The sequence below is a fragment of the Eschrichtius robustus genome, chromosome 10 (assembly GCF_028021215.1).
Source record: "Eschrichtius robustus isolate mEscRob2 chromosome 10, mEscRob2.pri, whole genome shotgun sequence".
NCBI lineage: Eukaryota > Metazoa > Chordata > Mammalia > Artiodactyla > Eschrichtiidae > Eschrichtius > Eschrichtius robustus.
This window is the reverse complement of record NC_090833.1, coordinates 8,748,200-8,765,477: the sequence shown is the minus strand read 5'-3', so window position 1 is coordinate 8,765,477 and position 17,278 is coordinate 8,748,200. Positions and strand designations below refer to the sequence as shown.

General features: G+C 45.8%; 1 protein-coding gene across 14 annotated transcripts in view; it reads left to right on the top strand.

The window, feature by feature from the left end:
• RALGPS1 (Ral GEF with PH domain and SH3 binding motif 1) overlaps positions 1-17,278 on the top strand; it is a 284,245-nt gene that overhangs the window by 90,384 nt on the left and 176,583 nt on the right. For all 14 annotated transcript variants that reach the window (XM_068552273.1, XM_068552270.1, XM_068552269.1 and 11 more), the window contains exon 5: positions 7,336-7,419. In XM_068552273.1, coding sequence (XP_068408374.1) covers positions 7,336-7,419 — 84 coding nt within the window. The remainder of the gene's footprint in view (positions 1-7,335; positions 7,420-17,278) is intronic.

Sequence of the window (17,278 nt, the reverse complement as noted above, 5' to 3'; positions counted from 1 at the left end):
AGTCCAAAATTCATGCTTTTTCGTTAACAGTTTGGTGAGTCTTGGTAAATGTATACAGTAGTCCTCCCCTCATCCGAGGGGGATACATTCCAAGACCCCCAGAGGATGCCTGAAACCGCAGATACTGCCAAACCCTATGTACAGCTGAGCCATGAACAACATGGGGGTCAGGGGCGCTGACCCTCCACACAGTTGAAAATCTGAGTATAACTTATAGGTGGCCCTCCTCATGCATGTTTCCTCCATATCTGAGGTTCTGCATCTGAGGGTTCAACCAACTGCCCATCATGTACTACTGTAGTATTTACTATTGAAAAAACTCTGCATACAAGTGGACCTGTGCAGTTCAAACTTGTGTTGTTCAAAGGTCAACTGTACTGTTTTTTTCTGTACTACATACATACTTATGATAAAGGTTAATTTATAAATTAGGCACAGTAAGAGAATAAAAACAATAGCTAATAATAAAATAGAACAATTATAGCAATATGCTGTAATAAAAGTTAGGTGAATGTGGTCTCTGTCTCTCAAAATAGCTTATTGTACAAATTTAATGCCTTTTTCATCTTAACTAAGCACTTATGCACTGTGGCTATAACTTTTGCAGTTTGAAGGGCGGCAGCAAAACTAGCATGACTTTTTTAAAAGATTTATTTATTTATTTGGTTGCTCTGGGTCTTAGTTGCGGCATGCAGGATCTCTCAGTTGCGGCACATGGGCTCTAGTTCCCTGACCAGGGATTGAACCTGGGTTCCCTGCATTGGGAGCATGGAGTCTCAACCACTGGACCACCAGGGAAGTCCCAAAACTAGCATGACTTTCTTTTTTCTCCTTCACAGTTTCACGGATAGAAGATTTGTTCTTACCGCAGATCTTAGCAACCTCAGCATATATTTTTTTCTTTCCTTATTAAGTCGAGAACTTTCGCCTTTTCACTTAAAGGAAGCACTTTACAGCTTCTTTTTGGCATACCCTAAGACTTTTTTTTAAAAATTTATTTATTTTTGGCTGCGTTGGGTCTTCGTTGCTGCACGCGGGCTTTCTCTAGTTGCGGCGAGCGGGGGCTACTCTTTGTTGCGGTGCGCGGGCTTCTCATTGCGGTGGCTTCTCTTGTTGCGGAGCACGGGCTCTAGGCGCGCGGGCTTCAGTAGTTGTGGTGCGTGGGCTTCAGTAGTTGTGGCGCACGGGCTCTACAAGTGCAGGCTCGGTAGTTGTGGCGCACGGGCTTAGTTGCTCCGTGGCATGTGGGATCTTCCTGGACCAGGGTTCGAACCTGTGTCCCCTGCATTGGCAGGTGGATTCTCAACTACTGCACCACCAGGGAAGTCTCTTGGCATATCCTAATTGCTAGCATCACTCCTCTTGTGCTTTGGGGCCATTATTAAGTATAAGGGTTACTTGAACACAAGCACTGTGACACCACCACAATCAATCTAATAACAGCCGGCTACTCGGTGACTGACAGGCAGGATATGCTGGACAAAGGGATGGTTCACGTTCTGAGCTGGACAGAGCTGTAGGGCATGAGAGATCTCATCACGCTTTAGAACGGTGCATGATTTAAAAATGTATGAATTGTTTATTTCTGGGATTTTCCATTTAATATGTTCGGACCTCAGCTGACTGCAGGTAACTAAAACTGCAGAAAGCGAAACAGTGGATAAGGTAGGCAGGACTACTGTTCTCTCATGGAACCACCACGATCCAGGGCGAGAACTTGCCTAGCATCTCAGAGCTTCCCTGTGTCCCTGGCAGCCGGTGATCTGGTTTCTGTCCCTATAGTTTTTACCTATCTCCAAATGTCATAAAAATGGAATCCTATAATATTTTTGTGTCTGGTTCCTTTTACTTAGCATAAAGCTTTTGACATTTATCTTTGCTGATGCCTGTATCAGTAGTTCATTCCTTTTTATTGCCGAGTAGTGTTTGATTATATGGACGGATCACAATTTGTCCCTTCATCAATTGATGGAAACCTGGGTTGTTTCCAGTTTGGGGAAATTGAGAATTTCCATATTGAGAACTGCCATAAACATGCATACAGTTTTTTTGTGTGTACAAATGAAATGTTTGCTTTAGTGAGATTGCTGGGTCACTTGGTTAAGTGTATGCTTAACATTAAAAGAAACTGCGAAACTGCTCTCCCAAATGGCTCTACCATTTTGCATTCCCAGCAGTGAGGTATGAGAGCTCTGAAATCCTTACTCCTTAGTCAGACCCCACTGCCATCCCACAAACTGGCGCTGTCTCCCCCCCCACTGCCTCAGTGGGTCACCCACTCCCTGGGGTGCTTTTAAAACTCCTTTGACTAGTGTGTGACTGTCCCACCAGTTCTTCTGAAGATTGTTCCAGAGGGTAGGATGGGAGGGATGGGAAGAAACTTGGAGGTAGAAGGAAGGAAAAAAGGTTGCCATTGAGCAAGATGGTAATGTGGTGTCATTGGCTGGTGCCGCCTGGTGGTGGTCCCTGAGGTCAGATTTAGTGACCTTTCCTTGACGTGGTGCATCTTCCATGTGGGCATGTTTTAGGAATGTGATTTGGAGAAGATTCCAGTTAGAATTAAACACATGCGTGGAAGGGCCACATGCGGCTGCCTGTGGCTCAGTGGCTTAGATCCTGTGGGGGTCTTCAGGGAGGACTTGTCCCACTCCCCAGGTCTCCTCTTCCAGGGCCTTACCTCATTGACCCCAGGCACAGTCAGGGTCAGGCCTTTCTCAGGCCACCTCAGGGCACCTGACTTCCAAAACCCTAAGCACAAAGCTGGTGGCCAGAGAAGCCTCGAGGGTGAGCCGAAACCAGTGTTGACTCTCGCTGTCACCTAGGAATGCTTGCAGATGGGGGTATTAAGACAGGGTTGTTCTTATATTCGTTAGGGATTTTTTTTCCATGGACAGTGTCTTTGTAATAAACACTCTCTTTTGTCAGATTGAATGTCTAAATGAACCTCATGTCGTTAGGTGTTTTTGCTTAAGGCAACTGGTCAGACACCCTTTTGGTTCTGGGCGTGCTGATTTTGAGGTGCCTGTGGGAGGCCAAGGGAGGTGTGGCCAGGAGGTGGCTGAATATCCTGGTCTAGAGTCAGGAGAGAAACTTGGGCCGGACATGGGCATGTGGTGGAAGCCGTGGCGGTGTGTGTGATCTTCCAGGAAGGGATGCAGATGTAGAGAATATGGAAGACGACCCTGGTGGGGCTTGGGGGACATGTGTCAGAAAAGAACAAAGCAACTGGAAAATACACTGCGAATGGGGGGCCCAAGAGGCATCAAGACAGCCAAGAGAACACAGAGCTGAGGGGCAAGGACAGAGAATAGAAAATATGCAGAGGGGTTGCCTCGCCAGAGAAGGAGGTGGCCAGGGAATCGGGTTGAAACAGGGAGAACCGACAACCCTTTCAAGCGGGCAGGAGCTAGAGGAGACGGGAGGTCTAGAAAAGATGGCTTTTCTTATTACTATCGTGGTTATTGTTGTCATCACCATTATTATTATTAATGGGAGAGGCTTTTGCACATTAAGATCCTAGCAGGAAAGAAATTGGAGAGGAAGAGGTTGAAGATACAAGGACCAGAGAGGGCATCAGAGCAAGGCCTCTGAGCAGGGAGGGGGAGGGAGCCAGGAGGAGAGCGGGTCCTGAGGGGACAGGGCCTCTCTTCCACTAAAGCCTGAGGAAGGGAGGGAAGGCAGGTAAATTTGTTTATTTAGTGGCAGAAAGTTTCTCCCCAGTGAACCCAGGGAACAGCCACATGACGGAGAAAAGGTCCCAGAAGAAGCTGGCAAGGGCTGTACAGGCTCTTACTGCCCTTTCACATCCAGGGGACCTCAGCAGACAGCTCAGAGCCAAGGACAGCCTGGGCGAGATCAGGGCCCCAGCGCAGCCCAGGGCAGCCACAGGGCTGGCTCTCCAGCACGCAGGGCTACCAGGGCCTTACCAGCCTCAGCGCAGCCCCTTGTCTCCCTTCTAGAACCAGCCCTGTCTCCTCTGGTCAATTTTAACTTAATTACACTCAAATCTGTTCAGATTGTAGCACGGACCTTTTTTAGGTATTAGTGGCTGGAGGAGTGTTGTTCTATTACTTCACATTTTCCAAACCCACTTCACACAGGTGGCATCTCTTATATTCCTATAAGGCCGAACACAGAAGAGGAATGCTGCCAAGGAGGCTGGGCTTGGGACTTGTTTTAGTGCAGTTAGAATGGCCTTGTTTCTTTTGACATCTTGATAAATCTTTCTGCACTGGATTTGGGCGATTTCAACACTGAGGAATGCTCATGCCCTGTTCATTCAACAAATGAATCTGCTGTGAGCCAGGCCTGTGCCCTGCATGTCACCTCCTTTGTCAGGCTTTATCTCTCTTGGTCTCTGCCACAATTCTGTGGAGTTAGTCTCAGCATCCCTGTTTTCATCAGCGATGCAACTGATGCCAAGAGAGCGGTCACCCAGGAAATGAGTGACAGGGTTGGGATTCAGAGCAAGGAAAGGACCCTTTCCATTTTATCAAGGAACCTCTCAAACATAGTGTTTTACCCTGTTGAAGTTTTAATTTTAAAGATTTTTTTTTGATGTGGACCATTTTTTGGGAAGTCTTTATTCAATTTGTTATAACGTCTCTTCTGTTTTGGTTTTTTGGCCGCGAGGCACGTGAGATCTTAGCTGTATTGATCGGACCCGCACCCCCTGTATTGGAAGGCGAAGTCTTAACCACTGGACCCCCAGGGAAATCCCGAAGTTTTAATTTTAAATGTGACATGTATTCCAGTGCAAAAGGGTCCTTAGGGAATTGTCAAACGCCAAGAACTGTACATACAGTTTTTAAATCAGGGTCTTAGAAATATTCAAATCAAACAAATTTGGGGCAGATGTATTAAGTACCTGCTTTGGTTCTTGCCTGAATGACATCAGCAGAATGAAAGAGAAATAATAATCGATTTTGTTAATAATTCAGGACAGCAATGAGAGTGTGTGTGGAAGAAAGAAGGGAGTGTTTGGAGTTAAATCCGTGTCTGACAGCAGCGTGACCCTGGGAAGGGGGGCGGGTAATAACATTTATCAAGTGATTGTTACATGCCAGGTGCTCTGTGTGAGCTTTAATCTTACCTGTTCTAATGAGCTTCACAGGTAAATATGTTATCAGACCCATTTAAGGTGAGAAAATTGAGGTTCTGAGAAGATACACATCACGCAGCTGGTGTGTGGAGGGTGGGCTCTGACCTGGCTCGGCCTGTAAGGTCCACACCGCTCCCTTTGAGGATGCCTTCCTAAGTTACTTACGGTGTGGAAATAGACCCAAACTCTGAATTAAATGAACCCTTACACACGTGTACCCTCCCTGCCCCCCACACTTACGGATGTGTGTATAACTTCTGCTGTTTATTAAAGAATTCAGAAAAAACCAAGGGAGCAACTACCAGCCAGAAACTGGGCAACAACCATGTCTCAGTCCTTGAACATCAGTTTTACAAATTCTCTTTTATATCAGATTATAACACATACATTTCCAGGGCTGGCTTTGGAATCCATAGGGGAGAGAGGCTCTTGTCCTCACAATTACCTTTCGAAAGGGCAGTAATATACATTTGTAGACTGCATATGTTCTAAAGGTGGGGTGGAGTAGGAGGAGTCAATGGAACTGACTTTGTAGGTCAAATATACACTAGAAAAGAAACTCAGATATACAGAACAAGGAGAATCATGAAAAGAAACTCAGATATACAGAACAGGGAGAATCATGAAAAGAAACTCAGATATACAGAACAAGGAGAATCATGGTAAACAGGTAAACTCTACAGCTCAAAGGGATTTACATCTACTTGTGAAAAGAAGTGGAGCCAAAGCATTCATTCAAGATGATGACTAGTACTCAGCCCTCTTCTTTATTAAAACGGGTGTGGTGAGAATTACATGAGATAACAAGTGAGGCTCCCTGTCCGGTACCGACACATGGGGGATTCTTGGTAAATGGTAGCATTAGTTAATATCATTGCCATTACCATTACTTGGGGTCTAAATTGTGAGGGTGAGAAGGACTTGGCAGGGTCAAGGGTGTCTGCTGTAGTTTTTCATGTGGGTGACTGGGAGGACGATGGTGCCATTTATAGAAGTGAGGCCTCCAGGAAGAGGAGCTGTGTTTCTTAGCTCCTGGTTGGTTCCCAAGCGTTCTCAAGTCCAGGTCATTCACCTTGAATCCAGAGCTGCCCATTGCCTGCAGCCGGCTTCCCACAGGCGCCTGCCGGTGACTTACAGTTGGGTCCTGAGATGCATTTGAAGGGCACGGCACTTCAGGCCTAACTGCTCAGCCAGCACGTTTGTCTTTGGCCATTCCCACAGCACCCCCTGACTTCCTGGTAGACCCCGATCTGCGTCTATTCCAGCTGGTAGGCAGCCAACCCTCACTAAAGCCCTTATAAAAGTTCCAGGTGTGGGGCAAAAAATAATGTCATTAATAATACAGAGGCTGGATATGAGTTAGAAGGAAGCCTTGTAACTGAGGGGTAGAGAACTTTCCTTTCCTGCATTCTCTGCCAGGGGTCGCCAAGGCACAAGCTGGCAAAGCCGGGCCGTTAGTTAATGGCTTTTCCTTCACCCTTTTATCTACTTCCCCCAGGTAATCTCATTAGATTGCTCCTGTTACCTCCCTTGGAGAGGAACCAGCCTCACTGTTAGGTAACATTTAGGTCATTTGACTCCTCAAATTATAATGCTAAATCTGCTAGAAAAGAAGAGACTAGGCTCCTGAAGAAAATATTAAGGCGACCTGTCCTTCTGCCCCCTTTTGTTTATATGAGGGACGGGAGGGGCCAACTTCAGGAAGGAATCTGAGGTCATCCCAGGAGCTTCTCTGATTGCAGTGGGCTTGGCCCAGCACGTCCTCTGGTTCCAGGAATGGAGGATGTCACTTGGTCAGTGAAATCTGAGCATCTTCAGCCAGATTTTAATTTTAAGTTAGCCCTGGGGTATGACTCCTGCTCAATATAACATCATACCCTCTCTCAGACAATTTGCATTAAGAAAGGGCTTCTGGTCCCGGTCCCGGGGAGCTGGCAGAGTGGCAGTGGCGGGGTTGAGAATAATTTGGCACAGAAGTCCTGGGAGATGTGGCCGGGGTTATGGAGAAAAGTATCCTGCTTCTCACCTCACCTCTGGGGGTCCCAGGATACACCTCCACCTATAGACCCAGCCCTCTTCTCCAGAGGAGGAGGAGAATCTCTCCCACCCTGGGAGGACATAGATGGCCAAGGCTTCAGTCCTTCCCCATCTCTGTGTCCACATTCCAGTTAGATGCCCTGCTGTATTTGCATCCCCATTGGAATCACTGTTGAAATTGACTCTGTGCTTCCCAGGAACTAGCCAGCTGTGGATGGAGTAAGAAGGAGAAACATAGTCTCGCTCCCAACGTCGTGGCCTTTACCCGGAGGTTTAACCAGGTAAGAACGCCGTTGCATGTGCCTGTGCAGATAGCGCTCTGTTGTCCCCCATAGGCTGGGAGCCCCTCCAGGCTTCAGTCTCAGGCACCTGGCCCCAGGTCCAAACCCCTCTTCCTAAACCCTCACCTTCATCTGTGCTTTTTCACACAGCGGGTGGAATTGAACACATCTTTTCTGTGTTTAAATCATTTCGATGGCTTCCAATTCCACTTAAGCTAAGGTTCGGGCACCTTAATGTGCCCTACAAGGTCCTGCGTGGTGGGTCTGGCTTCTGTCCACCCCTCCAGCCTCATCTCTTGTCTGTCCCCCCACTCTGTGGGCTTCGGCCATCCTGGCCTCCCACCTCTTTCCTGCTGCATCATATCTTGGTCTCATCAGGCCCCCATTTGTGCTGTCCTCCCTGTTCAGCTCCCAACCAGATCTCAGCGGGAATGTCACTCTCTCTAGGAGCCTCCCATGAATCTCAGCCTGTATAAGGTCTCCCCGTCATACGTCCCCTCAGTGCACCTGTACTTCTCCATGTGGTCCTTTCCCCATCTGTCCTCATTCTGTGTCACTCTTTAGTCTCCATCTTCCTTGGCCATCTGTGGGCTCCACGAGGGCAGGAACCATGTCTATCTTGTTCATCACTGTGTCCCCCACCACCTTGCCCAATGTCAGGCATATAATAGACCTTCAGTAAATATATGTAGAATGAATGAATGAGGTACTCAGGAAACACTTCTTGAATTGAATTTCTTTGAATTTCTGATGGCCTGGTCACTGGCCGCACGCATGCTACTACAAACCGACTTGGTCCAGTCAGAACCTTTGCTCCAGGTAGGAAGCTCTGCATCCCCACCTAAAGGAATGATATCAGGGACTTGGACCAACTAAGTGGGGTGGGCTTCTGACTGCTCAGACAGACCTGCCAGAACATGATCTTCAGTAGAAAGTACCCTGCAAGACCCCTTTGAATAAACCAAAGCTCCAAATGGGGCTGTTGACAGCTTTTCCTCTTTCTTCTTGCTCTTCTGGTTTCAGATGAGGACAGTGGCCTAGAGGTTGCATAGTGTACGTGACTGGGGCTCTGGGTGTTGGGCCTGGGTTCCCTTTGGGCCTTCCCTCCAGCTGGGCCATCCCGCTCGGAAATGCCGGGTCCTGCGCATTGCCATTACTCGCCTCTCTCCAGGCTTCTCCAGCCCCGGGTGGTTACCATTCCAAGCATAGTGGGAGCCTCAGAGAGGCGTCAGCTTGTGTTCTGATGATCAAGGCCAGAGTTCACATTATTGTTGTTTTCTGAGATACAACAGGAACTAAGGAAGGCCTAGCCACATCTGTGGTAGGGACTATACACCCTTTGTTTTGAAAAGAGAAATACTGAAGCCTTTTTTTTTTTTTCTTCTTTATTTTCAAAATCTTTTCCTTTTCAACTGAGCTTAGTCTTTTAAAAAAACCAGATGTGTACACAGTATCAGGGGATTCATAGTTTCCTTAGCAAAACTATTTGACTGGGAGCCAGCTCAGTCCCACCTCTGATCAGCTACAGAGCTCCCGGAGGAGGGCCACTGGCGGCTCTGATGTAATCTGCTTTGCATGCGGAGGCCAGGTCAGCTTGGCAAAGGGCAGTGCAGCTTGTTCTGCGAACAATTGTATTGTGTCCAGCTCAGACCAAGTGGGTGAAATGAGCCAGAAGTAAAGCTGCATTTTCCCAAACAGAATGCTCTGAGAAATGGTCTCCCTGCTGGCCTGTGAGCCGCTTAGAGAGCAGTTCCTGGACACAGCCCTGGTAGCTCTGGTTTGAAAACTGGCCAGCGGTCAGTCCATCAGCCGCTGGGGCTGCTTTCCCTGAGATGAACTGATTAGCGTCTCTTCCTGGCAGACTTTCATGTGTGACAACAAAGCTGCTCATCAGACTCCAGATAAAGGCAAACAGGTCACTTACCTTTCTGAGCCTGTTTCTTTATCTGTGAATGAGAATAATAATAGTACTCACTTTGCACAGTTGTTACGAAAATTAAATGAAATGATATAGGTAGAGCTCTTAGTGCTGTGTCTGTATGTAGTAGGCATCCAAACATTTTTTCGGGAAGAAGGGGAAGATTAGCTGATTGGAAGGAGGTTGCGAGGGAATCTGAGGCTCCCTGTGGCCAAACCAAAAATCCAGCAGCCAGTGTTCTGGTCAGCCTCTGAGGACTTGCCTGCTTCTCCATGGGGCCTGAGTCCCTTGGGATTTGTTTATAGAGTGGCTGAGATGGAAGAGCTTGGCCAAGTTCCCTAAGGGTCTGTTATGTTCCAGGCTTGTGTCTTGGCCCCAGGGAGTTCACCATAAAGCCAGAAGTTCTCAGTCTTTTTCCGATCACGGGCTCTTTTGAGAATCTGACAATATCATATATGAACCTGCCCTCAGATAAATACATAGATATATACATTTGCATTTAATTTGAGTGGGTTTGCTGCCTGCCCTGCCCACTGCCCCCCAGAGTCTGTACATGAACACTTTAGAGGTCTGTGGACTGCAGGCTGAGGAGCTGTGGTCGCATGGAATCACACAGACCTGAGTTTGCACCTTAGCTCTGCAACTTGTTGCCTGTATGATCTTGGGTTGTCTTTCAGCCTCTGACCTTCCTCATTTATAAAATAGGAAGAATCATTTCAAGTGATTTTTGAAGATTAAATGAGAATCATGGATGTAAAGGGTTTAGCTCAGCACTTGACATATAGTAAACAAGTAATATTAGCCTTAAAAAGGGTGGTAGTATAGTGGGAGCTACAAGCTGAAAGGAAGGTTAACCTTGGGCCTAAGTGCTGGCGGTAGGGTTGGGATTGTGTCCTGAAGATGAAGCATTAGGAAGAGATGGAGAGGGAATTCGGATAACTTGGTTCCATTCCAGGCTCTGCTGCTAACCTGTTCTGAGGCCTCAGGCAAGTCCAAGTCTGGGTCTCAGGACCCTTATGTATTAGCAGAGATTGGACCGGGCAGAGGTTCCCAATGCTTTGCCCTGGAGGACTGCTTTAACTTTTCTCATGGACTCATATATATATATATATATATATATATATATATATATATATTCTTAATGACTGAAGCCCCAGCTCAAACTCACCTTACTGGCTTATTGTAACAACGTCCAGGGAGAGACTAGACTTCACGTATTGCTCGGGGCCTTGGATGGTGCTGCTCTCTCCACCTGGAGGTCCCTGGAGACGTTCAGGGAGGTGTTTTCTCTGTGCTGGCTCCCCTCAGGCGGCCTCCTCCTCTGTGGTTCCAAGATGGCTGCCAACAGCTCATTGTGAGGGCAACCCCTGCAGAAAAGACCTTCCTCTTTTTCAGTAGCTCCATTTGATGTCCTGGAATATAGACTCTGGGGTTGACGGCCCTGGCTTGGGTCCCATCCTGCACTTCGTGATCTCATCACCCTGACCAGGAAACAGGAGGCTCTGGCTGGCCAGGTCTCAGAAACAGGCCTTCCCGTGGAGGTAGGGTAGGGGGCCAAGGCCGCAGGGACTGAGATTGGAGGACTGGCAGTTCCTCAGGGAAAGTTGGTGCTCGGGCAGGAAAAGGCTGAGTGATGGCCAGAACCCCCCACAGACCCTCTTCCCTCTTGCACTCTTCCATCCAGCTCTGAGCTTTCTCCCCTGATCAATCTGCTGATACCCCATCCATGCACCATTAGCCTAGTCACTGAACATTCCTGATCCCTCTTGGCTTTAATCGAGACTATTTAAAGAACAGTTATTGAGCACTTCGGCTCAACTTACTGAGTTAGATACTGTGCTAAGCATTTAACCTGCATCATCTAATTCTGTTTTCACAAAACCCACTGAGGCTGATATTTTAAACCCATTTTATGGATGAGGAAGCTGAGGTTCTGGAAAGTGAAGTAACTTGCTCAAAGCCACATAGCTGGTGAGTTTCTTCACTGAGGGGCCTCCCCATTTTTCTGAACATGACTCCAGTAGAACCCCCTGTTCTTCCAGACCTCATTTATCACAGGACTGGGAGGCAGTGTTAGCATTTTCCCTTCCAAATGCTACCTCCAAACAATTATTCTTTCCTCATTGTATAAACCCTCTTTCATTTGAGGCTCATTACTTCTGGTTATATTCATTTATTTATTTAATAGACATTGACTGAACATGGTACCGGGCTCTGTGCTAGGTTCAGGGGGTCAGCAGTAAACTGGATGTAGCCCTTGCCATCATTAGCTCATAGTCTGGTGGGGGAGACAGACGTGATGGAGGGGATTACAGTCCAGGGGAATCAGTGCTAGGGTGGGAAAACCAGAGGAGAGGTGTGGGCAGTAGAAAGGGAGGCCAGGAGACTGGATTGGAGTCTGTCCCATTAATCTAGGTGAACGACAGAGATGCAAAGTGGCCGGGCTTGAGAGAATATTAAGAGACCGAATGATAGCACTGGGTGATTGATTGGATTTGGAGGGAGATGACAGGGAGGCAAAGGAGGCCCCGCTTTGGTCCTTGGCAGCACCACTCTTTGAGATGGTGAGTACAGAGGAGGAGGAGCAGTTGTGAGAGAGGAGATGACAGAGAGGAGAGAGGTTTGGACGTGTGAGCTCAGCCATGCAGCAGGTAACTGGATATTTGTGTCTGGGAGTCAGGGGAAAGATCCAGCTTGAAGATGCAGATATTGGAGTCACCTGCATTTGAAGCCACAGGAGTAGATGAGATTACCCAGGGAGCAACAGAGGCCCACGGGAGAGCCTCAGGGCTTATGGGAAGGGCAGAGGAGAAGGGGCGGAGAAAGCGCAGCCTGGGCACGAGAAGAACACCCAGAAAGGCTGGTGTCTTGGAAATCAGTGTCTCAAGGATAACAGGATGCTACAGAATGGGTCATTTAAAAGGACTAAAAAAAGAGTCTTTTATGTTTAGCAGCACAGCGGTGGTAGGCTCAGCAGGAGCTGTTTTGTGGGGATGTGAAATGGAAGCTGGGCTGTAGCAGCTTGAGCAGCTTGAGCGGTAGATGTGAGGAAATGGAGAGAGCAGGTGTAGGCGATGCTTGAACAGTGGCTCTAAGGAGAAAGATGAGAAGAAGGGGGTGGCTGGAGGGGTTGAAGACGTTCAGGGAGGTGTTAATATTCCTTTCTTCTTTTCAGCAGAAAGAGCCTTGGGGGTGTACATATTTTGAATGGAAAGAGCCAGTAGACCGGGAAGAATTAAAGATGAGGAGAGAGAGGGAATACATAATGAAGTGAAGTCCCAGCGAAGGTGGGAGTGGCCGAGGCCTGGGACCACTTCATCGTAAAAGGCGAGTCTGCAGAAAGGAAAGATACAGACACAGGTCTGCTTGTAGGTGTGGTGCAAGGAGGTTCACGCCTCCTCTTTCCTCAGTGCAATAGGAGGTGAAGGCGGGGAAGCAGGAGGAAAGCTTGAGGGGTTTGGGGGGAGCTTGAAAAAGCCACTCCAGGGGAAAGAGAAGGTTGACTATGGAAATATAGAAAGACTTGTGGGCAGGGCCGATGGAAATAGAGACTGTGGCTTTTAAAGTAGCCCCAGGGCATGAGGGTAGATGGTTTTCTCTAGTTGCACTTTGCAGCCTAAAGAGAGGGGCACAGGAGGGCAAGTGGTTGGATCCATCCATTATGAGCAAAGCAGATTTTTTGAAGGACCATGGGGCAAGGGACCTAAAAGTACTGGCTAAGAAGGGGCTGAAGTGACAAATGATAGGGGATCCGTCTGCTCGAGAGGAAAAGGGCCACCAAGGACTCCAAGGCGTGGTGAGAGGGAAGGATGGGCACAGCAGCGGGGCTGGGGTCAAGGAGCAGGTGAGGATTAGAAGGTTAAAGGTTGTGGCCCGAGACTGGAACTTCAGGTTTCTGATGCAGGACAGTCCTGGGTAATATGGAGAAGGTAGTGACTGGAGTGATAGGTGGGTAACAGTTGCTGAAGTGACCATGGTCATTCACAGTGATGTTGATGTTACCCAAGGAATAAGGCAGGGTTTGCTATGGAGAGGAAGGCAGTGGTCCAGATTCTGATCTGCTTGCTATCTCTAAAGTTTTACCTTTCCAGAATGTAAAAAAAAAAAAAAGGGACTCATATATATGTAGCCTTTTCTGACTGTCTTTTCACTTAGCCATATGCATTTAAGATTCATCCTTGTCTTTTATATGGCTTGATGGCTTTTTTATGAATACTGCTCATTGTATGGATTTACTAGTCTATCCATTCACCTTCTGAAGGACTTACAGTTTTTGATGATTATGAATAAAACTGCTATAAACATATGCATGCTGTTTCTTTTTTTTGGTGTGGACATAAGACTTCAAATAAACTGGGTAAATATCTAGGAGTACAGTTGCTGGATCGTGTCTGTACCATTTTGCATTCCCACCAGCAAAGAGTGAAAGTTTGTGTTGCTTCAGGAAGAAATAAAACTGTCTTTATTCACAGATGACATGATGCTCTATACAGAAAATCTCAAATAAATCTATTTTTAAAACTCCTGGAACTAATAAGGGAGTATAGCAAGGTTGCAGGGCACAAGATCAATATATGAAAGCTTTCCTATATACCAGCAATGAAGAATTGGAATTGGAAATTTAAAAAAAAAACAACACCATTTACAGTAGCACACACATACTCAAGAAATACTTAGGTATAAATCTAACAAAGTGTGTACAGGTTCTATATGTGGAAAACTATAAAACACTGATGAAAGAAATCAAAGTAGATTGACATAGAGAGGTATTCCATCTTCATGTATTAGAAGACTCATTATTAAGATGTCAGTTCTTCCCAGCTTGATCTATAGATTCAATTCAATCCTAATTGAAATCCCAGCAAGCTATTTTATAAATATCAACAAACTGATTCTAAAGTTTATATGGAAAGGCTAAAGATGTAGAATAACCAGCACAATACTGAAAAAGAACGAAGTTGGAGGACTCACTCTACCTGATTTCAAGACTGATTGTAAAGCTATAATAATCAAGACAGCTTGGTATTGGCAAAAGAATAGATGTCTAGGATTATGAAGCAGAATAGAGAGCCCAGAAATAGACCCAGACAAATATAGTCAACTGACCTTTGACAAATGCACGAGGGCATTCAGTGGAGAAAGAGTAATTTCTTCAACAAATGGTGCTGGAACAATTGGAACTGTTTTTGTGTATGTGAAAAAATGAGCCTAGACACAAGAGTTTAGGCCTTTCATAAAAATTAACTCAAAATTGATCATAGACCTAAATGTAAAAGACAAACTATAAAACTTTTAAAAGAAAATATAGAAGAAAACCTACATGACCTTTGGTGATGAGTTATTAGATATAACACCAAAGCACAATCCATGAAAGAAAAAATTGGTAAGTTGGACTTCATTAAAATTAAAATCTTCTATTCTGCAAAAGACATTTTTAAGAGAATTAAAAGACAAAGCACAGACTGGAAAAATATTTGCAAAACACATATCTAATAAAAGACTTGAATCCAAAGTATATTCTTAATACTTAACAATAAGAAAACAACCCAATTAGGGACTTCCCTGGCGGTCCAGTGGTTATGACTTCGCCTTCCAATGCAGGGGGTACAGATTTGATCCCTGGTCTGGGAGCTAAGACCCCACATGCCTCGTGGCCAAAAAAAACCAAAACATAAAACAGAAGCAATATTGTAACAAATTCAATAAAGACCTTAAAAATGGTCCACATCAAAAAAATAAAAAAATCTTAAAGAAAAAAAAAGAAAACAACCCAATTATAAAACAGGCCAGGGACTTCCCTGGTGGTGCAGTGGTTAAGAATCCACCTGCCAATGCAGGGGACATGGGTTTGATCCCTGGTCCAGGAAGATCCCACATGCTGCAGAGCAACTAAGCCCATGCGCTACAACTACTGAGCCTGCGCTCTAGAGTCCGCGAGCCACAACTACTGAGCCCGAACGCCGCAACTACTGAGCCGACACGCTGCACCTACTGAAGCCCACGCGCCTAGAGCCTGTGCTCTGCAACAAGAGAAGCCACCCCAATGAGAAGCCCACGCACTGCAATGAAGAGTAGCCCCGCTCGCCGCAACTAGAGAAAGCCCGCGCACAGCAACAAAGACCCAACGCAGCCAAGAAAAAAAAAAAAAAACAGGCCAAGTATCTGAATAAGTACTTTACCAAAAAGATGTAACCAAGGGCAAATAAACGTGAAAAGATGCTCAGCATTATTTGCCATTGGGGAAATGCAAACACTTCGTACCTATTAGAATGGCTAAAAACAAAACAAACAAACAAAACCCCCAAACAAACAAACAAAAAACCTCACCAAACCTGACAATACCAATTGTTGGCAAGTAATTGGAGCAACACAAACTCTCATTTGTTGCTGGTGGGAATGAAAAATTGAACTCCTCAATATTCATCCAGTTTATTTGAAATCTTACATCTACACACATACACATACACATATTCACACACACACACAGATACACAAATAGCACACAAATATTTATAGCAGCTTTATTTATAATAGTCAAATACTGAAAGTAACTAGGATGTCCTTCAATAGGTGAAAGGATAGGCAAACTGGTAAATTCATACAATGGAATAGTATTCATCGGAAAAAAAAAAAAGAATAAGCCATCAAGCCATATAAAGACATGGATGAATCTTAAATACATATTGCTAAGTGAAAGAAGCCAGTCTGAAAAGGCAACATAAGTGTGATTACCTCCCCCACTTTTTTTTTGACGTTCCGGAAAATGCTGAAAAAAATTCTGGAAAGGTAAAATGATAGAGATGGTAAACAGATGAGTGTCTGCCAGAGGTGTGAGAAGGGGAGAGCTTTGAGTAGGTGAAGAACAGGGGATTTTTCAGGGTGGTGAAACTATTCCGTATGATACTGTAATGTTGGATACATGCCACTGTGCATTTGTGAAAACCCATGGAACTTTACAGCACTAAGAGTAAACCTCTTAGTGCTACATATGCAAATTTTAATCATTGTGGAGATTAAGGGGTCCTAGGATGGAATGTAGAACATAACAAGCAAACCTAACTGGATTATAAATGTATGAAACAACCTCCCTGAGAAGGGTGAGGGGAAAAGGTGCTGGCCTAAGTAACTTTGGAAATGAGGGAGCCTGAAAGACTAAAGACAAAAGGAACTGTATATAAGCACTGTACTCTGATCAAGTTGTTTCCCAAGGGCGGATGGGTAACAATTCTGGAGCCATTATGCATGAACACTGGAATTGAACAATTAAGGAAATGGGTGGCAGATGGTGGGAACCAGGTTTCTCCCACCTGTTGGAGCGGGAAGTTGTAGACAAGCAAGAGGAGGCTAGAATGATCCATATGGTAATGGATTGGAGGTGGAGACATTAATAGGAAGTCATATTTAGCTTAATATAGATACAGATGGTTACATATAGAAATATTTATAGGTATGTATATGTACAAGAGTTAGGGTACACACACACACACACACATTTCCTTGCTCTGCATCTGAGAGGACCTAGAAACAGTGATACCTAAGTAGCACAAGCACACGTAGCTCCCAGATCTTGGTTTCTAATACCATTATCTAATAAAAGGAACTAGGGGGCACTTCCCTGCTGGTTCAGTGGGTAAGACTCTGTGCTCCCAATGCAGGGGGCCCGGGTTCGACCCCTGGTTGGATGCCTGGTCGGGGAACTAGATTCCGCATGCATGCCACAACTAAGAAGTCCGCATGCTGCAACGAAGATCCCGCATGCTGCAACTAAGGCCCAGCCAGCGCAGCCAAAATAAGTAAATAAATAAATAAAATATTTTAAAAAAAAGGAACCAAGGCTCCTTGGAGAAATGGCTGGTTTCGGACTGGGACAAGAAATGTACAGGATGAGGCTGTAGCATCTTGTAGTTCCAGAAAGTAAGGAAGTGCTCAAACAAACCAACC